Source organism: Melanerpes formicivorus, unplaced genomic scaffold (genome assembly GCF_026170545.1).
Source record: "Melanerpes formicivorus ecotype bairdi unplaced genomic scaffold, bMelFor1.0.p_v2 SCAF_1, whole genome shotgun sequence".
In the NCBI taxonomy this organism is placed as follows: domain Eukaryota; kingdom Metazoa; phylum Chordata; class Aves; order Piciformes; family Picidae; genus Melanerpes; species Melanerpes formicivorus.
In genome coordinates this window covers 28,572,107-28,596,757 of record NW_027142353.1, presented here as the reverse complement: position 1 = coordinate 28,596,757, position 24,651 = coordinate 28,572,107, and the positions used below count along the sequence as shown (strand labels likewise).

The following is a 24,651-nucleotide window of genomic DNA, read 5'->3' as shown; positions in this document are numbered from 1 at the left end:
ATTATCATTATTTGTAGCATAGATTTGTGGTAGGAAGTAAGATATAAATAGGGCTTGTGTCACTCACTACTCAGATTAATGCATTTTGAGGACGTTTAATGAAGTAGAGAAAAAGCGTTTAGCAGTACAAGTGGAAGATTGAGGAAGCAAAGGTGTTATAACCAGTCGCATTAGAAGTCTTCTGGGTTAATAACTGTTCAATCTCACAGCAATAGTCTCTGCTTTCAAAAACCTGCTGAATGAATGATTTGGCTTACCACATGGAAATTTTCTGTGGGAACCAAGAATGAAATCTATGTTTCTGAGTCATAATCAAGTACTTAGAGTACTAGTTCACTGTTAATAATATCGCTGTAATTAACCCTAGCAATTTACTTTGGTAACAATTGTAATGTGCATAAGAGCAGAAAAAATTGCCAGAGAGGACATGGAAGAAAAGGAGGAGTTTCTTTCACAGTCAAGACTTGTGAGAAATGTTTGGTTTTGCCTCCATAGAAAATAAAAGCACTCACTTAACGCTGCCAAGAATGGATGTCAGTGTCAAAGCTGCTTGACGCTTCACAGGGCAAAAAGGATATTTTCCAGTCTAGGGTATGTGCAGTGCTCACATGCATGCATTCACGCAAGTGTACAAAGAAAATATTGTCTTGTGAAAAAAGTGTCTCAGCTGTCTGCCCCAAATGTCTACCCATCCCAAGTGTCTTTGCATTTAGATTTTTACATAGGAAATAGATGCTGCTAAGAGAACCTGATCAGCTCTTTAGAGATAAGCTACATGACCTAAGTTCCTCAGTTATCATGAGTAATGTGGTGCAGTCAGCCCCTTTTGATATGATTTGGAGGTATCTAGACTACACATGCTATGCCTTGTAGACACAGAGAAACTGAGTAAATTCTTTCTTTGCTTTAGCAGAAGGATTTAATGAGGATTTGGCTTGAAATTTGACAGTTTCTGCAGCTATTTTCTTGCCTCCATTAGGAGGGATTAACATTCCTGAATCATTCAGCTGCTGGTACTGCTACATAGCTGCTTCTCCTCCTTCTGAGGAAGATCTTTCTCTGTTCATTTCTCACCCATCCTGTACCTAGACTTTGATCATTGCCAGTCAGTAGGGAACTCATCCTTGAACACTATTTCACGTTCTTTGTCTCCTCTATTTGCCTGAAGCTATTTGGTATTTTCTGACTCCTTTATCAACACTTGTTCATAAAAAACATTCTTCATGACTCATAACAACTTTTAAACTCTAATTTCCTCCAGATCTTTCAATCCTATGTCTCCCTTTTTAATTCCAGAGATGGAGATCATCCCAGATTTCACATTCCCTCTCTGCCCCAAGACATGTCTTCTCATGTGCTCTGAGATCATCTACGTAACTTGATGTGTAGTATGTCTTGGGTCACAGCAAGTCTAAGGAATTTGCAAGAACTTCTTTTAATTACATTTTCCTCCACCTTTCGTGACAAAGATGTAGCTAGTCTTGCTGGACACCTGGCAAGAGATAACGACTCTGCCTGCATGACTACTCTTTTGTTGCCCTCCACAACTGGTTGATATCTCTCATGCTGGAAAATGAATGTCTCAAGAATCAGAAAGCTAACCAGCTACACTGGTTATGCCAGTTCAGTCCACTGATAGTTGTGGATCAGTACTCACAAAAGCAGTGGAAGGGAAGCTGCTAGCTCCTGAGACAAAGGCAATGACAAGCAATTGAAGAAACACTGACAGTGTTAAATCCTTCTACCAGCAGAGCTGTACCAAGTGAGAAATATCCCTTTAGCATCCTCTTAAACTTGTCTGCTAGAGAATACATAGGCTGGCTGAATATTTTCCAAGTCCTTCTCCTTTTATTAGTATAAAAGCTGCCATTGGCTTCTAGTTCTTCACTAGAACTACCGAATTGGTTACATGACTGGAGATGGCTTTTCTTGTGTCTGACCCCCCTGATCATTCCTCAATTCTTAATCACAAGGAAGTGTAAAATAGCCAGAAGACCACATATCTTTCTGGCTTCAATGCTCTTCTCTGGAGAATGCTAAAATTCCAGACATTTGGAGCAGAGATGAGTTTGGCCCAGAACATTAGTCCTGTTCTTCCTCAAAGGTACTTAGTGCTGAACCTAATCTTCAGGCTCATCTTTGGTAGACAGATGTGGACAGGAATTCCAGACCCAGAACTCTGCATTTACTGTCTGGTTACAGAAACCCCTGCTGTTCTTCCAGAGTTTGTCAGGAAATCCTTCAAATGTTAACTTCTGACTTGTTTGGGCTGGATTTTCCAATATAGTTTCTTGTGAATTGATAGTTCTGTATTCCCATTGCTATTGAGTATAAATAAATAGTATTAGAAGACAGTCTACGCATGAACTCTTTGCTGCTAAATGATACAGCAAAGTCAAACTGAACAACAGGATCTGTTATGCAAGGCCTCCAGAAGTGACTTCTGGCCCTTGTTCCTATTGTGATGAAGAGACCTAATTTATTCCAGAGAAATGACAGACTGAGTCAGCCTTACTGGGAACTGAACCTGCTCTTCCTGGGAGACCCATGTGGAGTGCTTTTACTGAAGCTTTACAAATACAGGAAATGGATTACTTCTTTTCCAGCCTCGGTCTAATCTGTGCAAAACCAATTGCAAACAGTGGGGATTTTTTGGCTCATAATTGCAGGAGCTGTTGTTGGAACGTGTTTCTTATCAAGATGTTTTATAGATACTTTCTCAATGCATTGCAGAAGTATTTGGAATGCTGCCATCAAATGAAGCAGTAAGAAATATCAGGCATTCTCTGATGCTTGGGTTGTCCTCACCACATAGTGGTTTCCAGATTTTGTGTCCATGTATGTGTATTGACCAGGAAATTCAATCCAATCATAAAATTTGAAGGGGTCCACAAAGAGAAAGTTCTTTCACAGGCATCATATAACACATATAAAACTAAGAAAAAAATGGCCAGACTTCACTATAAAATAGATAGATTGTTTTCTTGTCCACTTCACTCTTACAGAAGTGGTTTCCTCAAAACTCCTAGTTCTGGTGAGCTATGCTTCATCACATGCCTGAAGTTTCTTTCTCCTTCCCTTTAAACAGTAAAGAAAGAAACATCAAGAATATGAAAATCATGTCAAATTTACCTCACATCCTACTAGAGGAAAGGGAAAGTATCCATGTAAACTATTTTGATACCTTTTTGGTGGAATTTCTCAGGCTCTAATATTTTTAGGATTCTTTCATAAGTACTACTTTATTCAACATCTCCTGCAGAAGCTGGGGTACCTGTAAATTCCAATATGAGACTCTTCTTGGCTAAATATTTTGCCTTATTTCATTCACTCAGTGACAGGTCCAAGCAAAAGCTCTAAAATTGCTCCTTAGTGATGATCAGTGACTTGACCTTGTAGCATACTTAGTGGCTGCATACAATCTGTCGCATTTTACAATCTGTTTTGCTGCCTCTTCTGTAGAGGAAATGTGGACTGGATCCTCAACCTGCTGCAAGATGCACCTCCTGAAGTGCTGGGGAAGGGCCTGCTGCTTCAGGCATGTGTCTTATGGGTCTTTTGCAGGCAGAGAGGGGGAAAGCCTTCAAAGTCTGATCCCTACCCTGAATGCACAAGGCTTGGCTGGGGGAAGTATATACCAGTACATAAAATCACCCTCCATGGGCTGAGATGCTGTGAAGGGTCTTTACAGTGAGGATGCCAGAACTGACCTCCACATTTATATTGCCAGAATGCTGGTATTTAAATTTATAGTGATATTCCAAGCCAGGGCATTCCATGTGACAATTAATTATTATATTTGCTATAACATAGTAAAATAAAAACAGGTCATTTTATGCAGACATGATGTGCAATCTGGAAACTGTAATGTATATTTCTTTGGGAACAAAAGTTCATCACCCAGTCCAAGACATCTGGAGGTATCTTTTTTAATCCAAATAATTTCAGTTATCTGCATCACAGAAAAGTTCCTAAAATGCTTACATTATTATAGCTTTAGGATGATGAGTTGTCATGCTGGGCAGGAATAATTAAGTAAAGAAGCTTAGAAGGGCATGCAGCGATAGGATGAGGGGCAATGGTTTTAAATTGGAGCAGGGTAGATTTAGATTAGACATAAAGAGGAAGTTCTTTACAATGAGAGTAGTAAAATACTGTAACAGGTTGCACAGGGATATGGTTGAGGCCCCATACCTGGATACATTCAAGATTAGACTTGATGTGGCCGTGGGCAGCCTGATCTAGTTAGAGGTGTCCTTGCTTGCTGCAGGGGGATTGGAGAAGATGATATTTGAGGGTCCCTTCCAACCCAATGCAATCTGTGAAGCTGTAAAAAAGGTGGATAGTGAATGGAAATGTCTTAATGAGTTTAGATGCCAGAGAAAAAAATGTACATGGAACTGCTCTGAGTCTATGTGTTAAAGGCAATTGGAGAACATTTTGGTACCTTTCTAAGGAGCAGATTTCTTCTATGAGACACTTGCCATTATTCTTCTCCCACAGGAATAATGAATTCTTTGTACAACTGCTCTGTGAAGCTTTAGATAATTTAATTTCAAACTTGGCTATCTGAAATTCATACTCTTTTAAATACTAAATCCTAGGTGAATTCGATATGTCCAGCTGCGCCAGGGGAAGTTTAGGCTCGAGGTGAGGAGAAAGTTCTTCACCGAGAGAGTCATTCGTCATTGGAATGGGCTGCCCAGGGAGGTGGTGGAGTCACCATCCCTGGAGGTGTTCAAGAGGGGATTGGATGTGGCACTTGGTGCCATGGTCTAGTCATGAGGTCTGTGATGACAGGTTGGACTTGATGATCTTTGAGGTCTCTTCCAACCTTAGTGATACTGTGATACTGTGATACTTTGGAAGGAGTACAAAATGACCTTGCTTTTTCTCCTCTCATTGTCTCTTGCTGTAGCAGAACTACATGACATCTAGAAGGATGCACATATCTAGACTGTTTTCTGCTCTGTGAGTCACAGTGGAGGAAAAACAGGCTGTTACAGAAATGCAGCTATGTGAGATGTGATAGAATGTATCTTTTCCCTAGGAGAGTGATAATTATGTCTTGTCCTAGATTAGCTGTGTGCATATGATAGCAGAGTGTTGGTGACTGACATCCTCATAGAATCACAGAATCACAACACAGGTTGGGTTGGAATGGACATTTAAAAGTCATCTAGTCAACCCCCCTGCAATTAGTAGGGACATCTTCAACTAGAGCAGGTTACTCAGAGCCCTGTCCAACCTGGACCTTGAATGTTTCCAGGGACAGGGCATCTACCACCTCTCTAGGCAACATATTCCAGTGTTTAATCACCCTCATTGTAAGAAATTTTTTTCCTCTATGTAGTCTGACTCTGTCCTTGATAAGTCTTAATCTCTGATGTGAATGTGGGTAGATTCAAGAGCTCTCCCATGAGGAAAACTGAAACATAAGTGAGTGGCTTTATTTCCCAGTTTTCCTTACTTGTCATTGATATTTTATGATCCTTGATCATCTTCAAAGGAAAAGGCAGGGGAGAACATCATCTGCCTCTAGCATAGTTTATATTATTTTTGTGACCAGGGCATGCTCTGTTTTCCTGCTTGTTCTCTGTACTTTGTTCTCATCTTGCAGATTTATTATTTGCACATGTCCTTCTATACTCTGTTTGTGCAATTTTGCCAGAAGCCTCAGTTTGTCCTTTTGTGGACACTTACAGTTGTCATGCATAGTCTTAGATGCCTTACAAAGTGCTTGGATGTTGTTGCTGGTTGTGTTATTAACAGTTTTGCAAGGTTACAAAATACTTCAACATTGTCTTCAGCTGCGGTATTTAGTGTAGGTAGGTTTGGATTCAATGGAAATAAATATTAATTATATACTGCTTTGTATGCTTATAGTTCATTCTCTGTGTTGGCTACACTACCAGGAGAATGAAAAAGCTTTGTTGTAATCGTTGTGAGCTCCTTAAAGAGGCAACAGAAGGACACAAGAGATTGAGGCTTCAGCATGTGGGTTAACTTCTCTAATGGCTAACAATATATTCTTCTTTGCAGTGGGTCTCCCTAACATCCTCTTGATCACAGGATCTCTAGTTCTACTATTCACAATAGCAGTGTCTGTTATACTTTATCAGTCCTTCCGAGTTGATATCGTCCTGCTATATCGGGAGATATTCCAGCCTTTTTCAGTCAAGGATGGTGAGTAAGGATTGAGCAAGGAAGTTAAAAAAAGGGAAAAAAAGCAAATCACATGAAAATAGAATTTTTTGATAGTTGTTTATTAACTCGTATGACACACCATCCTGATCTTTCACTTTCTCATGCCTTCTGAAATAATTTAATGAAGAGGAGACATAAGTAATATGGTAGTGCTTAACATTTTCTTGTTTCCTGGGTTCTGTAGTGATGCATGATGTAAAAGAGGTTCAGTCCTGGTTTCATATTTTTTAAACAAAAATATTTGCCAAGATACATTGAATGCCAGTGAAAATACAATTTACAGTGCTATTACCAGTACTTATGTGCTCTCTGATGCCAAGGAACCGGTCTGTTGGCTAATGTTTTACACACATTAGAGCACATTAGTGCAATGCAATATTTGTAAGCCAAAGCGAAAGGTACTAAGATTGTAGAATACACTTTTGGGCAGACTCCAACTACAGCGATGGACATCAGCTCAAGATTAAGACATCTAAATTTAATTACATGCAACTGAGGTGCACACATGCAAGTTCCCATCATAGACACAGAACTTGGAGATCTGGGACTGGGTTTAGCTGTACCACTGAAACTCTCTTAGGACTTAAGAGAAACCTGAACCCCTTTGCAGTGTCAGCTGAAGGCAGGCAGTGCCTAATGATACATGTTTTTAGGTGACCAAATCCAGCTTCTCACTAATAAAATCAACTGAGGTAACCAGGCACTACAATCTTGTGTCAGTGGTCTGAACATGGGCATCTGGAGTCATTTGGGATGGCCAAAAAACTGAACACATAACACAAACACAGATCTGCCAGATGTTGCAGATTGCTGGAGAAGGATCTGGACGTCAGACAGAGTACCAGAGGAAGGCTCAGATGGCACTAGATACCTATGCTAAGGCAACTCAGCTGGGTCCCTGGCATTTACATGAGAATAACCTGAACCACTCTAGAATTCACTAGCTGCAATAGTCAGTTCCCCACTGACTGTGGCAGGACTTCAGACACCTAGCTTTCATGTAGACATCTAAATTTACATCTTTTAAATCTGAATCCTACAATAGATGTCTGAATGTCCACAGCTGATCTAATTACTTATGTTCTCTTTAAAGAGGAAAGAAGTGTGCTATTTAGGGTATTTTCCAGTTATTTTATGATTAAATTAATCAGACCATGGAAGTGGCTGGTTTTTATTTGTTTGTTTGTTTGTTTTAAATGAATTTATTGTAAGAACAGTCTGAACAACAACCTAGATAGCAACACTGGACAGAAATAAATGACATATTTGTGAAAGTACCATAATGATTTGAGAAAAATTAAGAAAAGAGCAAAAGAAATATTTGAGTTTGTATTTGGTTCTGAATACAAGACTGCTTCTTGAGTCACAGAGCTTTTCACTCAGAAGTATGAAATGTTGTGGAAATGATGAGCAATTTCTTCAAGGCATGAGATTTTTAAGTGGAGCATCTTGTCCTGAAAGACTGAGGCTGTTAATAGAAATCACTGAAATTCTGAGCTTTGTCTCATTTCATGCTAACATGCGTCAGCCAATTGAATTCTTACTCTGTATACTTTGGGATAAAGTCTTCATGTTCCAAAGGCTGGGTTCTCCAAAGTTTCGAAAGACAACATAATAATTGAGCATGGAACACTCCAAATGTGCACAGTCTCTAATTTCCAAGCATACATCCAATGATACAAATTAGTCAGATTAACATGAATTTCTACTTTGATGTATTTCAAAGACTGATAGTTTTATTTCTCTTCTAGGTTTTGCAATGGACAGGTCTAATTCATGTTAATGTAACACTTCTGCTGTGTTTTGCCTTACAGATGGGAAGATATATGATGCATATGTTGTCTACCCCAAAAGCCACACCAATGAAGCTAATTTTGTGGAACATTTTGTTTACCAAATCATGCCAGATATTCTAGAAAATAAATGTGGATATAAACTGTGTATTGATGGAAGAGATATGTACCCTGGAGAAGGTAAGTTTCAAATCAGATAATGCACTGAATGAGTTGTCAAACTTGGGCAGATCATGGTTCTAGTCCCTTTTAGCAGTATAGGAGATCCCTTTACATTCCAGAGCTTGCTGCTCATCTCCTCAGCAGCTGTGTGTCTGCTCTTTGAGGCAGGGTAACCTAATGGCATTCTCTGTTTGCTGGTGTGCTAAGGCAAGCAAGCTACAAGGAATGGTATGGATTGCTTAGTGTCTTCTTGAGTCATACAGGAAATGTGACCCCAGTGTAACTCTTTTAAACATATGTGTGCTTTTGGAGTAGTGTGACTGCACTGCCATTATATGGGCAAAGCCACAACCAAACCATGCATGAGAAGGTCTACAAGACACAAGAGATAAACCCCACAAACTAAACTGACAGATTAACCTCGTTATCACTCAGGGTCTTTCAACCTGTTAAAAGGGCATTAGAATCACAGGAAGTTCAGCTTCTGTTCACTAATGTGACCTGCTTTCATTTCACACAATTCCCAGCTCTAATTCAGGAGAGAGTTGATGATCTTTAATTCTGTTTCCTTGCTTCCAGAACAGAATCATATTAATTAATCTGTGCTAATTTCCATATGGACACCTTCACACTGTCTCTTACGGCTGCTGGTATCTACGTGCTGCTTTCTGCCAGAGCTGACTTGTCTTTTTATCTTATGCTCTTGTTATTCTGTGGACCAGATTGCCTCTCCCTGTCAGTAAGCAGGCACAAAGCCAAAACTGGCACATTATCTGTTACACATTTCTGAAGTCATCTGCATTGGGCCAGATGTCATTCATCTGCCCATATTTGGGGCTGAAATCTTTGATGCACTTCTGGAGAGTAGGAAAAGTGCTGCCTGGCCATGGGAAAAGCCACTGCAACGAGAATGTAAAAAAATAACTGTAATTGCTGATGAACCACACTGTTCACATGTAGAATGAGGAACTGACAGTAGTTCACAAAACTGTCAGTGACAAAAACATATGCCACCTCTTCAGGTGATTAGGGACAGCACAATATTTTTTTATGGATTGCTACACTCAAATTGTGGTTTATGGGTGGCAGTCCTAAAGAAAAATGAGCATCACATGCGACTGAGGCAAAGCCTGCGGGGCTAGGAATGGCACTAATAAGCTGGGCGAAAACAAAGACATTTTGACCTCTGCCCAGGAGTGGCAGACAGAGGACTCACCAAGCCAGCTTTGGACAGTGAGTAAGTTTTATTTGACTTGTTCAATCAGATTTAATTAAAACTCTAAAAATGTCTTGAGCATTGACATTGTCCTTCTTTTTCTCTTCTTGCCTACTTTTCTAGACTTCCGCTTTTCTCTTCCTTGGCCATTTTCATGCTCCAAAATGCTCTCACTTAGATGGAAAAGCTATTCCAAATCTGCCTACCACTGGGAACAATTAAAAATTCTCTGCTTCCAGGCAGATGAACTTTATACATATGCTCCCCACACTTGTTTATCTTCTGATCTTGAGCCTTCAATTACCAACTTTCAAATCCCAAACCTCACAATTAAAATATACTAAGAGAGTAAAACAGGAAATGCCACTCTGAGCTATCATAATCCTTCATGAACACACACCATAGCATTTGATGATTCATATTTTTCACTGTAAAATTCCTTGTGTTTCTGGAAAAAAATGCAGTGAGGATATAAAAAGGAAGTATTATTTCAAGATATGGTTACGACTCCTTGTTCCACAGTAAAGCTTTGTTACTTGAAACTTGTGTTATTCCAGTATAAATGAAATTTAAACAGAATGATTCAAGTGGAAAATCATTGCATTGATATTGGACTCCCTCTATGTTTCTCTAAACTAGCATTCTGTTTCATGGTATTACTAATTAATGGCATTTCCTAAAACCTAACAGTTGCCTGAAGAGGTGCAAATGCAACTATTACCCAGCAAACCAAAAGCTTTCACCGTCACCTTCTACTCCATTCTTCTCTTTGTTTCCTTGTCCTGCCAACTGCATTTCTTGCTGCAAAATCTAACCAAACACTGTCTGCAATACACAAAACCATGAGCAAATAACAGAGAAGTGATCATGCTTTTCTGGAGCAATGTTCTGTGTGGCCAACTGTCCTATCTTCAGCAGTGGCCACAGGCAAAAGTCTGGAAAAGACTTAAAAAACAGGGCGAGCTTATATTATACTTCCACCAAGGTGCTCTCCCAGCAGTATGTGGATTTCAGGTGCTGGAATTTTTGTGTGTAATAGTTAATGGACTTTCATTTCACAATGTTTTCTGTCACATTCTGAACTAATATAAACTTCTAACAGTCACAAATCAGGTTGCAGTGAATCCCTCAGATAAAGTATTTGCATCATGCAGCCAAATCTTTCCTCTTGCCACAAGTATGGCATCAGAAATCCAGATGTAGAAGTGAATACTTTCCTAGGTCCATGGTCTTTCAGTCCTGAGCACAAGGGACTGCCCCTCAAAATTGAGAAAGGTTTCATTCATTTATTTAAGTTTTTGTTATTTTGGGAATTTAATACAATAGCACCTTACCTTAATTTTCTCACCTTCCAAAGGATCTATTCTTCTCACATCAGAAAAATCTAATGAAAAATAAGAAGAAAATGAAAGGAGTTATAATTGGTGAACATAAAGAAAAAGGCAAATTGTTTTCACAAAATACTGTCAGAGCCAAGAAATAGGACAGAGAAGTCATTAAAAGAGTTCTTTTCACGGCACAGGACCTGAAAAACAATACTGAGGAGACCTTATTGTGGCCTTCCAATATCTGAAGGGTGCCTACAGGAAAGCTGGTGAAGGACTTTTTAGGGTGTCAGGTAGTGGTAGGACTAGGGGGCATGGATCCAAGCTAGAGGAGGGGAGATTTAGATTGGACATCAGGAAGAAGTTCTTCACCTTAAGGGTGGTGAGACACTGGAACAGGTTGCCCAGGGAGGTGGTAGAAACCCCATCCCTGGATTTTTTTAAGGCCAGGCTGGATGTGGCTCTGCACAACCTGCTCTAGTGTGAGGTGTCCTTGCCCATGGCGGGGGGGTGGAACTAGATGATCCTTGGGGTCCCTTCCAACCCTGACAATTCTGTGATTCTGTGAAAAGTCTGGGCCTCTCTGAGAATGAGAAGACCCTTGCAATGTGGTGGCAGTCCCCATCAAAGGAAAACAGGATGCATACATGCAGCTGGCTGATGATATATGCAAATCAGTGACTTTGTTAAATGTGTGTTACACTGAATTTCCACTGCTTGATTCCAACCTCCATTCTTTTGGCTTAGCCTCATCTGGTTTCACATAAACAACTCCAGCTTTCTTTCTACAGACCACAGGCATTTCTTCATACTGGGATGTCCATTTCACTGGATAGGCATTCATCTGCACAGACATCACAGAATCACAGAATATTAGGGGTTGAAAGGGACCTCTAGAAATTATCTAGTCCAAACCCCCTGCCAAACACATCCAGGTGTGTTTTGAAAGTCTTCAGAGATGAAGACTCCACTACCTCTCTGGGCAGCTTTGGTCAGTGAGAAAAGCAGCTCCTGGAGACTTGATGTGGAGATGTCCAAGCTGGTCCAGAAGCTTCTGCCATACCATAGTGGGTGGATCTTGAGTTTCCTGGATTCAACACCTTCAACATCACAGTCCCAGTTGTGGCTGATTTGCAATCCCTAACACAGCAGTGCGAAAGAAACAGACCCTTAGTCTTGCAGACATGCAAGTGTCCTGCAAGTCTGGATTCATGCCAGCAGGGCAGATGCCAACCCAAAGTGCAGGTTAGAGTGTAAATTAGCATGCAGTAGCTCAGGACAATTGACCATCCTTCTGCCAACAAGAAAGTCTCTTAGAAGCAAGTCACCCAAGAGCCTGCAAATGTCAGTTTTCCTGGGTAAGTATTGCAGGATTAGTCTGTGAAGCACTAAACTTGATACAACGTGATTTCTTACATGGAGACTTCTGATCAAGCACATATTTATGATGCAATCCAGATATACTGAAGCTGATTCTAGGTTGTTGGATGAGAAATTCCTAACAATTCTCAATAGCAGTGAAATTATGAACCTTTCCACCAAATAAACCAGGCTGAAGTGTTACAGAAGTTATTTCTGGTTAAAAGTCAATGAAAATAAAGTGCCTAAACATGAAAGAGTTTATATAAGAAAGGGTGTCATCATTTTCTTGCATGTTCCTAGATACAGCCAGTGCAATTGAGAAGACGATACAGAAGAGCAGACGGCTAATTATCCTCCTAACACACCAGTTGATTAATTGTGAAGAACAGGCTTATGATCAACACATTGCTTTGTACAATGCCCTCATTCAAAATGATACAAAGGTGATCCTGCTGGAAATGGAGGCAATTGGAACTTATGAGAAGCTTCAGGAATCTCTTAGGTTTATTATTAAGCGGCAAGGCACCATCAAATGGAAAGAGCAGCACACTGCACAACCACAGTCATCCAATTCTAAGTTCTGGAAACAGGTGAGGTATCATATGCCACTGAGACGCAAGTCCTCACCCTCAACTGATACTGGGTGAATGTCTATGAAAATACCATTACACTATCTGGATGGACTACATGCCTGCAGCTCTTTTTCCTTTCACTAGGTACACAATTTTGCAGTCTGGAATTCTAGATGCATTTTTGAACTGTTTTCAGTCCTTCAATTAAGTAGCAATAAGGTGAACTAATGGAATAGGTCTGGGGAAATAAGGGTAGTTTTTATGGTATGGGAGTTCAGGATATAAATCATTCTAGGCTGTGTGCAGAATTTTGCATGTCAAAGCAAACAAAATGTAACTATACACTTCCCATATGTAGCTGTACATATGACTAAAAGTTATGAGTCTGAAGATCTCAGTGCCCATGTTTTACCTTTCTAATGCCACTGATAAAACAGAAATGCTTTCCCTACTATTTGACTAAAAAGTATAATGTGCACTATGAAACTATAATGTTCTGCTTCTGATTATTTTTTCCCTCGTTTGTTCTATTTTAGTTCAACTAACTCCATGAAAAATTTATTTTTCCTTAGCATGGATGTCTCAGTAAAGGCTCTTTTGAGACTAGTGTGAATACAGTATTAAGAAAAAAGAGCAATGTTAAGGGGAATAAATACACCAATAATATTTACATGCAGTTTCTCCTATCATATGTATATAAAAGAATGTCACACAAAGGGGAATTTGAAATCTTTCAAGTACAACAGACCATGTTGTTATTCTTGTCATTATTTCCAGGTAGATATAATATTGTAAAATTCTGGATTTTTTTTTTTTTTTTCTACACAAGTAGCATTCCTTTAAGCTACTGGAAAAAAAAAAAGTGATTGCATTTTGATAACATGCAGTATCCACTTACTTTTTTTTTTTGTTTTTTTCATTCTCATCCCTTTGCTCTGACCATATCCCTATTTACACCTCATGGGGAACACCCTCACATGCAAAATCAGAGCTAAACATCCTAGGTCAGAAGAGTATGAACTAAATATATTCTAGTAAGGATATCAGTGCAAACTTTCATTTTTTAGCTTCTTAAGTCCAGGAATTTACTTTCTATCAAAGAAGACATGGTTTTGAGATTCGGACTTGCTGCAGAATGGACTTCAAAAGTGAAAATTAGATGCAGAATATCTGATGTTATCAAATCCAGGCTACAGAACAAGCAAGTACTTTCCTTTGCTGTAAGTTTTTATTGAATTCGGATATTCAGACTGTAATGGGTTGGGGCAAACCCCCTCCCCACCACAGGGCAGAAACAACAACTCAGACAAACAGATTGCAAAAGTGATGGAAAGTTTAAATAGAAAAACAATTTAAAAACAAACAACAATGTAAGCTTTACAGAGAACCACAAGAACCATGACAAAGAGAGAAATCCCAGAACATACCCAAGAACATCCCATCCCCACCTGGGGGTACACCCAACCCCCCCCCAAGGGCTCTTTCCTCCCCCCCAACCCAGCCTTGGGCCTGGGCAGGCCCAAGAGAGGCGGCTCACGCCATTTTACCTAGGGAGCAGCAGGGGACGAAAGAGGAAGTGAAGACCCCACATGGACATTTTATAGGGGAGCAGGGCATTATGGGAATGGAATACCTGCCTGTGACCACCCCCTGGGCTGGGCCCACCCCTTTGGGACCTCCCAGGTGTGGTCTATGCAGTGGCATCCGGGCCAGCACCCAGCCTAAACCACCACACAGACTTATGGATAGCTATCTGAAGTAGGAAAGTATGTATACATATGTATAGAAAATTGTCAACATTAAAATAAAAGGTCTATGGCAAATTAAACAGCTTTTAATTGAATTATGTTTTCAAGTGTTCATGCACGCACTGTTCTCTTCACCACAGCTGTAAAAGTCTAATGTTATATTTTATTATTGCCTCATTAGATTGTGTGCAGTGTTGGGTCCTGTTCCAAAAGATCCTTCTAGATAAACCTCACTGTCTCTGTGGAAGCTCCACAAAATGAATTCATGCCAATATAAGAGATTTGGATTATTCCTCCAATACTCTTTCTTCCCACAGAAAGAATACTAATACAAAAGGCATGTGTAAAGGCAGAAAAGCCTGTTGCTTTATACTATGACAGGTTTTCCCAGCAGCTTCTGAGCAAGAGAGAATTTTCACTTCCAAGATTATTAAAAGCTCAAATTTTAACAGAAAGGAAGAAAGAATGAAACTGAGTATCTCGGAAACAAAAAGTCTAGCATGAATTTTCATGTTGTGTCCCTGCTGACTGCTGTGAGGGTTGAACTAGATGATCTTTGGAGGTCCCTTCCAACCCAAACCATTCTATGATTCTATGCCAGAAAGGCATAAGAGGGGAAGGTACAATGAGGATGTGCATGGGGTCATTAATGAGGTAAATTGTTCTGAAACATCCTGATATCTCGCAGACTTCTGTTAGCCAGACATGTAGTTATGATGGTGAAAAACAAATGGGTCTTGTACTGACACTCTGGCATGGTTTGATGAGCAGACAGATTGCTCTGTTGATCCAAAAAGGGGCAAAAGAATAATGCTCACACAAATAGATTGGATAGTGATGGAAAGTTTAAATGGAAAAGCTCATTACAAACTACAGCACTACTGTTACATAGCGGTGAGTGTAGCAAAACATAAAAATACAAAGAAATCTACAGTCTAGGCTTAACACACAAGCTCATTAGAACCAAGCTTTCCAGAATACCTCGATGAAATCAGATGAAAACCCCACTTGGGGTTTACCATAAGCATCAGCGCTCTTTCTTCGCCCCCCCCCCACCCCCCCCTCATTGGTAGGCTGGTTTCAGGCTGGCTAGGCCCAAACTGCCCCCCATTTATTTTTCTCTCCCGAGGCCCGTCAAAGCTGTATTATACTCCCCATGCCAATAGAATAGAATAGAATAGAATAGAATAGAATAGAATAGAATAGAATAGAATAGAATAGAATAGAATAGAATAGAATAGAATAGAATAAACCAGGCTGGAAGAGACCTTCAAGATCATCGCGTCCAACCTATCATCCAACACCACCCAACCAACTAAACCATGCAACCAAGCACCCTGTCAAGTCTCCTCCTGAACACCTCCAATGATGGTGACTCCACCACCTCCCCGGGCAGCCCATTCCAATGAGCAATCACTCTCTCTGTGTAAAACTTCCTCCGGACCTCCAGCCTGAACCTCCCCTGGTGAAGCCTGAGGCTGTGTCCTCTTGTTCTGGTGCTGGCTGCCTGGGAGGAGAGACCAATCTCTGCCTGTCTACAACCTCCCTTCAGGTAGTTGTAGAGAGCAATAAGGTCACCGCTGAGTCTCCTCTTCTCCAGGCTAAGCAACCCCAGCTCCCTCAGCCTCTCCTCACAGGGCTTGTGTCCTGCTGGCCACACTATTCCTGATACAGGCCAGGATGCCATTGGTCTTCTTGGCCACCTGGGCTCATGTTCAGCCTACTGTTGACCAGTACTCCCAGGTCCCTTTCTGCCTGGCCACTCTCCAGCCACTCTGACCCCAGCCTGTAGCACTGCATGGGGTTGTTGTGGCCAATGTGCAGAACCTGGCACTTGGATGTGTTAAATCTCGTGCCGTTGGACTCTGCTCATCTGTCCAGCTTGTCAAGGTCCTTCTGCAGAGCTCTCCTACCCTCTAACAGATCAACACCTATCCCCAGATTGGTGTCATCTGCAAACTTACTGATGATGAACTCAATCCCCTCATCCAGACCATCAATAAAGATATTAAAGAGCATGGGGCCCAGCACTAATCCCTGGGGGACACCACTAGCATCACAGTATCACAGTATCACAGTATAACTTAGGTTGGAAAGGACCTCGAGGATCATCAAGTCCAACCTATCAACACAGACCCCATGACTAGACCATGGCACCAAGTGCCACGTCCAATTTCCTCTTGAATGCCTCCAGGGTCGATGACTCAACCACCTCCCTGGGCAACCCGTTCCAATGACGAATGACTCGCTCGGTGAAGAATTTCCTCCTCACCTCGAGTCTAAACCTCCCCTGGCGCAGCTTGAGACTGTGTCCCTTTGTTCTGGTGCTGGTTGCCTGGGAGAAGAGACCAACCCCTTCCTGGCTACAACCACCTTTCAGGTAGTTGTAGAGGGCAATGAGGTCACCCCTGAGCCTCCTCTTCTCCAGGCTAAACAATCCCAGCTCCCTCAGCCTCTCCTCATAGGGCTTGTGCTCAAGGCCTCTCCCCAGCCTTGTTGCCCTTCTCTGGACACGTTCAAGTGTTTCGATGTCCTTCTTAAACTGAGGGGTCCAGAACTGGACACAGGACTCAAGGTGCGGCCTAACCAAAGCAGAGTACAGGGGCACAATGACCTCCCTGCTCCTGCTGGCCACACCATTCCTAATGCAGGCCAGGATGCCATTGGCTCTCCTGGCCAGCTGGGCACACTGCTGGCTCATATTCAGGTGGCTGTCGATCAGCACCCCCAGGTCCCTCTCTGTTTGGGACCTCTCCAGCCACTCCGACCCCAGCCTGTAGCTCTGCATGGGGTTGCCGTGGCCAAAGTGCAGCACTCGGCACTTGGACTTGTTGAATGCCATCCCGTTGGACTCTGCCCATCTGTCCAGTCGGTCGAGGTCCCTCTGCAGAGGCTTTCTACCCTCTAACTGACTAACATCTGCCCCTAAGTTGGTGTCATCTGCAAACTTGCTGATGACTGACTCGACCCCCTCATCCAGATCATCAATGAAGATGTTAAAGAGGACAGGGCCCAGCACTGATCCCTGGGGGACACCACTGGTGACTGGCCACCAGCTGGATGTGGCACCGTTCACTACCACTCTCTGGGCCCAGCCCTCCAGCCAATTCCTAACCGAGCACAGAGTGTTGCTGTCCAAGCAACGAGCTGACAGCTTGGCCAGGAGTTTGCTGTGGGGGATGGAGTCAAAGGCTTTGCTGAAGTCCAGGCTGACTACATCCACAGCCTTCCCCACATCCACTAGGTGGTCACCTGATCATAGAAGGAGATCAGGTTGGTCAGGCAGGATCTGCCCCTCCTAAATCCATGCTGGCCGTGTCTGATCCCTTGGCCATCCTGTAAGTGCTGTGTGATTGCACTCAAGATGACCTGTTCCATAATCTTGCCTGGCACTGAGGTCAGGCTGACAGGTCTGGGTTCTGGGCAACCATCTCTAGATGGTCCTGCTTGAGAAGGAATGTTGGACTAGATGACCTCCAGAGGTGCCTTTAAACCTAAGCCATTCTGTGATATGTGACTTACAAAGAATAAAAATTTTCTAAAACGTGTTTTAGCAACTTTTTACAGCTGGCAGTCTGTCCTAGTGGAATAACACAACAGTCTGGCCTCTTCAAAAAAATATCTCCTTTCACCAAAGAAAGGTCATAGAGAATCAGTTTGGATGTTTGAAGCTTAAAATACACAGGACAAAGTTAATTTTGAGCTGAATTAGAACTTTCGTTTAGAGATTAATGCCCTCTTAATTTCTACTTTGTCCTTCCCTGATTTTGTTACCTTAGGGGACAGAGGAGAACCGATTCCCTCTCACTTGTTACTAGAGCAGAGTCATCGCGCCATCTGGTGGACATATGGGTGTAAAGAGATTTTGACCATCCTGAAGCTGCGCCAGGGGAGGTTTAGACTCGAGGTGAGGAGAAAGTTCTTCACTGAGCGAGTCGTTCGTCATTGGAATGGGCTGCCCACGGAGGTGGTGGAGTCACCATCCCCGGAGGTGTTCAAGAGGGGATTGGACGTGGCACTTGGTGCCATGGTCTAGTCATGAGGTCTGTGTTGATAGGTTGGACTCGATGATCCTCGAGGTCTCTTCCAACCTTAGTTATACTGTGATACTGTGATACTGTGAACATGCTCTGGTAACATCAGACATAAAGACTGAAATTTTCGGGGTGTGCATACTGCTGTAATTTCCTGAAACCCATAAAGTGTTGCCGGTAAACAACAGCTTAGGATTTGGCATTGAGAACAAAGTGTTTACTCCTTTATAATAATATGTAATGACATCCTGCAACATGTTCCTGAAGAAACTGTCTGCTTGTCTTGGATGTGTAGACAGTTCATTGGGTAAAAAAACTTGGCTGGGTGTCTGGGTCCAAAGAGTAGTGATGAATGGATTTAAACCCAGTTAGAGGCCAGTCAGAAGTGGTGCTCCCCAGGGCTCAGTTATCTTTTAATATCTTTATCAGTGATCTGGACGGGATCCATATTGTATCAGTGGATTGTGATCAGCATGCAATCCTCAGCTTGAGGGAAATTCATAGATTCATAGAATGGGAAATTCATAGATTCATAGAATGGTTTGGATTGGAAGGGATCTTAGTTGTCTCTCCACACCCACACCGCCCCCCCCCCCCCCCCCTCATCGGCAGGGACACCTTCCATGAGACCATATTGCTCAAGGCTTCATCCAACCTGGCCTTCAATGTCTGCAGGGAGAGGGCATCCACGACATTCCTGAGCAACCTGTTCCAATGTCTTACCACCTTCACTGTGAAATGCTGCATTTAGGATGGAATAAACCGAAAAAACCAGCCTGGAGGTCAACACAACACAATGTAAATTTGCAGAAAGGGACCAGATGGTTGACATTAAGAACAGCAGAAGTCAATAGTATGTCCTTGTGACAAAGGACATACTGCCCCCTGCACCTTACTAGCATGAGTGTAGCTGAGGAAAGTATTCATGCTGCTGTATGCTGTATTTGCAAGATCACATATGGAGTGCTATGTCAGATGTTGGGCTCCTCAGTAAAAGGAAGGCACTAACTCAGTGGAATGAGTCCAGGGAGAGACCACCAAGAGCATGGTACATAGAGGGAGAGGACAAGAAGTCCTGTTCATGTCTACAATAATCTAATGGAATGACAGAAAGAATGAATGGAGCCAGGCTCTTATCAAAGAAGTGAGTGATAGGACAAGAAGCGACTGCCGCAAATCAGAAGTCATATTAGGAAAAAGAAAAAAACATATGCATGATCAAATGCTGGAAAATATACCCAGAGAAACTGTGAGATCTACATCCTTGGTGATGTTCAGGTCTTAGCTGTACACACATTAAGCAGGTACTGGACTTTTGGACCTCCAGAGGTCCCTTCCAACCTGAATTATCCCATGATACTGTAACGTAGAGGAAAGATTGAAAATGTGCAACTTGTGTTAAAAACTCTGAGAAACAAATGAGGCTTTAACAGACATGGTAATAGTCCAGAATTTGCCTTTTGACATCACAGACAGAAAATACTGAAAAAAAGAACCCACAACAGAATACAATTTAGCCTCTACTAGTTATGAATGTAACTGTTATACAGAGATGATGGAAGCAGATTAAAAAGGACTATATTAGCTAGAAGCAAACAAGTTTAAGCTGCGGTTACCAGTGTTGCTATTTATGATGGAAATATTTTCATTTTAGGTTTTCAGTTAGCACCTCTGTGTAGTATATGGAAAGGAAGACATGAAAAACTGTGAGAAGTAACTGGTTTTCCTTAGCTGATTGGTCATGTGGTAAAAGCTTACAAAAATCTTGGGTCTGATACTAGTGCAAACTTTCACTTTCATCATGGCATTTTCATAACGAAAATCTGATCTGTAGTTGAATTTATTTTCCGAGGCTACAAATTTTCCACTAAAATATTATTGGTATGAGGACTAAAAAGTCCAAACTTTATTCTCCTTTCATACACATTCACACATTTCAGAGCTTGCTATGTCATCAGTTTCTAACACATAGAAGAAAGTTCAGAAACTTGAGAGTATCTCAGAACTATAAGAAAGCAAATGAATGTGAGAATATCTAATGGAAGATACAGTTGTAAAAGTACTTTTAAAAGTTTCCAAACTTTAAGGTTCCCCTTTTCCAGTCATAAGGAACTTCACCAGATTGCCTTGACTTTTCAAATATGAAAGACAGTGGTTTGGCAACTTCATCTGTCAGTTCCCTCAGGACCCATGGGTGGATCATGCTGGGTCCCATGGACTTGTACACCTTCAGGTTCTTGACATGGTCTTGAACCTGATCTTCACTTATAGTAGGTGAATCTTCCTTTTCCTACTCCCTACCTTTGTTTTCTGGCACTTGGGCAGTACAGCTAGAGCTCGTGCCAGTGAACACTGAAGCAAAGCAGTCATTGAGCACCGTATTCCTCATGACCAGGTCTCCATTTTCCCTTTGAAGAGGCCCCACATCATCCCTAGCTGCCTTTTTGTCACTGATGTACCTGAATAAATTCTTCTTATTCCCTTTTATGTCCCCAGATTTAATTCCATCTGTGCTTTTGCTTTTCTGACCAGATCTCTGGCTGCTCAGACAATTTCTTCGTAGTCCTCCCACATGGCCCATTCTTGCTTCTGTTGTTTATATGCCAGCTAAGTCCAGGAGGACCTTGTTCACCCATGCCAGTCTCCTGGCACTCTTGCTTGCCACCTTCCTTCTTGGAATGCACTGCTCCTGGGCATGGATGAGATGGTCCTTGAATACTGACCAGCTTTCATGCAGCCCTCTTCCCTCCAGGGCTTTATGCCATGACACTCTGCCAAGCAGCCCCTTCTTGTGGGGGAGGATAAGGACCAGTATAACACCTTTTCTTGGGGGTTCCTTTATCACTTGGAGGAGGAAATTGTCATCAATTCACTCCAGGAACCTCTTAGATTGCTGGTGTAATCAGTTATATGTGTGGTTGAAATCTGACATGAAGACCAGGACTTGAGAATGTGAAGTTGCTCCTATCTGCTTACAGAGGGCTTCATCCACTTGGTCTTTTTGGTCAGGCAGCCTGTAACAGACCCTCACTACAGTGTCCCTTTCCTTTGCCTTCCTTTTAATCCACTCCCGTAAGCTCTCTGTTGCCTCTTTTGCTATCCCCAGGTGGAGCTCCATGGGGATCCAGTTGGTCTTTGATGTAGAAGGCAACAGCGCCTCCCCTTCATCCCTGCCTGTCTTTACTGAAGAGTTTATACCCATCTCCTCCTGAGCTGGGTGATGGGGTCAGGGAGCAGTGTAATGCCCCAGAAATCCATGAGGAATTAGTTTGGGACCTGCTGAGCCACTTGGACACTCACAATTCCATGGGACCGGATGGGATCCATCCTAGAGTGCGAAGAGAGCTGGCAGATGAGCTGGCCAAGCCGCTCTCCATCATTTTCCTCCAGTCCTGGCTCACTGGAGAGGTCCCAGATGACTGGAAAGTGGCCAATGTGGTCCCCATCCACAAGAAAGGTCGGATGGAGGAACCTGGAAACTACAGGCCAGTCAGCCTGACCTCAGTGCCAGGGAAAGTGATGGAGCAGATTATCCTGGCGGCAATAACTGTGCACCTGAAGGATGGCCAAGGGCTTGGGTCCAGCCAACATGGATTTAGGAGGGGCAGGTCCTGCCTCTCCAACCTGATCTCTTTCTATGATCAGGTGACCCATCTGGTGGACGTGGGGAGGCCTGTGGATGTGGTCTACTTGGACTTCAGCAAGGCCTTTGACACCGTCCCCCACAGCAAACTGCTGGCTAAGCTGTCAGCTCTTGGCTTGGACAGCAACACTCTGTGCTGGGTTAGGAACTGGCTGGAGGGCTGAGCCCAGAGAGTGGTGGTGAAGGGTGCCACATCCAGCTGGCAGCCAGTCACCAGTGGCGACCGCCAGGGATCAGTGCTGGGCTCCATCCTCTTTAACATCTTCATTGATGATCTGGATGAGGGGATTGAGACAGTCATCAGCAAATTCGCAGATGACACCAAGTTAGGAGCAGATGTTGGTCACTGTGCAGAGGGACCTCGACTGACTGGACAGATGGGTGGAGTCCAATGGGATGGCATTCAACAAGTCCAAGTGCTGGGTGCTGCACTTTGGCCACAGCAACCCCATGCAGAGCTACAGGCTGGGGTCGGAGTGGCTGGAGAGCTCGCAAAGAGAGAGGGACCTGGGGGTGCTGATTGACAGCTGGCTGAATATGAGCCAGCAGTGTGCCCAGGTGGTCAAGAGGGCCAATGGCATCCTGGCCTGCATTAGGAATAGTGTGGCCAGCAGGAGCAGGGAGGTCATTGTGCTCCTGTACTCTGCATTAGTTAGGCCACACCTTGAGTACTGTGTCCAGTTCTAGGCCTCTCAGTTTAAGAAGGACACTGAGACACTTGAACGTGTCCAGAGAAGGGCAACAAGGCTGGGGAGAGGCCTTGAGCACAAGCCCTATGAGGAGAGGCTGAGGGAGCTGGGATTGTTTAGCCTGGAAAAGAGGAGGCTCAGGGATGACCTCATTGCCCTCTACAACTACCTGAAAGGTGGTTGTAGCCAGGAAGGGGTTGGTCTCTTCTCCCAGGCAACCAGCACCAGAACAAGGGGACACAGTCTCAAGCTGCACCAGGAGAAGTTTAGGCTCAAGGTGAGGAGAAAGTTCTTCACCAAGAGAGTCATTAGTCATTGGAATGGGCTGCCCGGGGAGGTGGTGGAGTCACCATCCCTGGAGGTGTTCAAGAGGGGACTGGACATGGCACTTGGTGCCATGGTCTAGTCATGGGGTCTGTGTTGACAGGTTGGACTTGATGATCCTCGAGGTCTCTTCCAACCTTAGCAATACTGTTATACTGTGAAGAGTTGGGTGATCTAATCCTGTTCTCCAGTCCTGAAAGCCATTCCATCATGTCTCAGTAATGCAAAGGACATCATAGCCCTGCAGGCATGCACATGGCTCTTGACTGGGGGTTAGTGTAAAGGCATTTAAGTTGGGCCTCCATTGAAGGTGATTTACTGACTGGGGTTCCCTTATCCTGCATTTTAGGTGCTCTCTTCCCAGCCTGCCAGTCACCTCCAGGAACAGGTTGTCTGTTAGTATCATTGGCTTTGATGTGGGATGCATTGAGGACTCCTTCCCCCAGAAACTCTAGTATAAAGCTCTCCTTCTGCTAAACTGCATTTGCACTCTCTTGTAAAATCCTCTTTATTACATATGCTTTCCTTTGAATTTTGAAATTGGAAATTGCATTGTAAACCCCAAAATTACTGCAAAGTATCTTGTATTATTTTAACAAGTGGCTATACTGGGCCAGATTATTAGTTGGCTTTCCTGAAGTTGTGCTGATTTACATTAGCTAATGGTCTGACTGCTTTTATATGCAATTTTTGATGAGGAAAACAAATAAGGTGAGACAGTAAAATTCTATAGACCTTTTTGCTTCACCTCAGTATTAAAATAAGCAAAAAAGCTGGGTCCTTTTTTTAATGTAACCTGCTTGTTTTACCTCTGAAGAGACAACTTCTGTTGCTGTGTGGATTTTCTACATCCCCAGCTGTCCTGGATAAAAAACCAAAAGGGTAGCAGTTACAAAACAAGTTTCTGACCATGGAAAGGATTACATGAAAATAAAAAATCCTGAGAGGATGATTTTTTACCTGCTGCTATCAAAAGAACTTTATTTACAAGTATAGCAAATCCTTGCCCAACACATAGCAAATAAACCATTCCTGTGAAAGAAACAGTGACAACATGTCATTTACTCAGGAACAGCACTTAAATAGGAAATACGCTAATCAGAAATCCCTAATAGAACCACAATTCCAATATACCCCCACTTGGCTAAAAAGCAGGCTCAGCTACTGGCGTGATGGCTTATTTGGAAGTGAACACACGCTCTGCCTTTGCAGCAATGGAGCCGCAAGATGTTTCACATCTTGAAAGTTTGCCTTGCTCTCCCCACAAAGGGACTGCTATTACAGAAAAATACCATTTAAATCAGGATATTTCTGATCAAAGTATGGTAGGATCGTGTGCCTTGCTTTATCTCTTTTCCTGCAGATGATGCTATGTAACATTTTTTTAATTTAGTTTTTTTCCTTTTGAGATCTTTGCCGAGCACCATCTTTTCAGGAGACAGTTTATCTCTTTGCACATCGTCCTTGTTAAAACAGCCAGTGAGGGGAGGAGGAAGTTGTAGAAGAGATAAAAGTTACTGTGCTTAGTTTAACAGATGCATTGCTAAATCTCCATCCTACTTTCACGACACTTCAT

At 42.6% G+C, this 24,651-nt stretch overlaps 1 protein-coding gene across 1 annotated transcript in view; it reads left to right on the top strand.

Moving 5' to 3' along the window:
• The window catches only part of IL1RL1 (interleukin 1 receptor like 1), a 28,227-nt gene extending 13,778 nt beyond the window's left edge, over nucleotides 1-14,449 (top strand). Inside the window, exons 9-11 of the mRNA XM_068138134.1 lie at nucleotides 6,043-6,186; nucleotides 8,022-8,180; nucleotides 12,366-14,449. Of these exons, the coding sequence (XP_067994235.1) occupies nucleotides 6,043-6,186; nucleotides 8,022-8,180; nucleotides 12,366-12,712 (650 nt within the window). The 3' untranslated portion in view covers nucleotides 12,713-14,449. The remainder of the gene's footprint in view (nucleotides 1-6,042; nucleotides 6,187-8,021; nucleotides 8,181-12,365) is intronic.
• The last annotated feature ends 10,202 nt before the right edge of the window (nucleotides 14,450-24,651 follow it).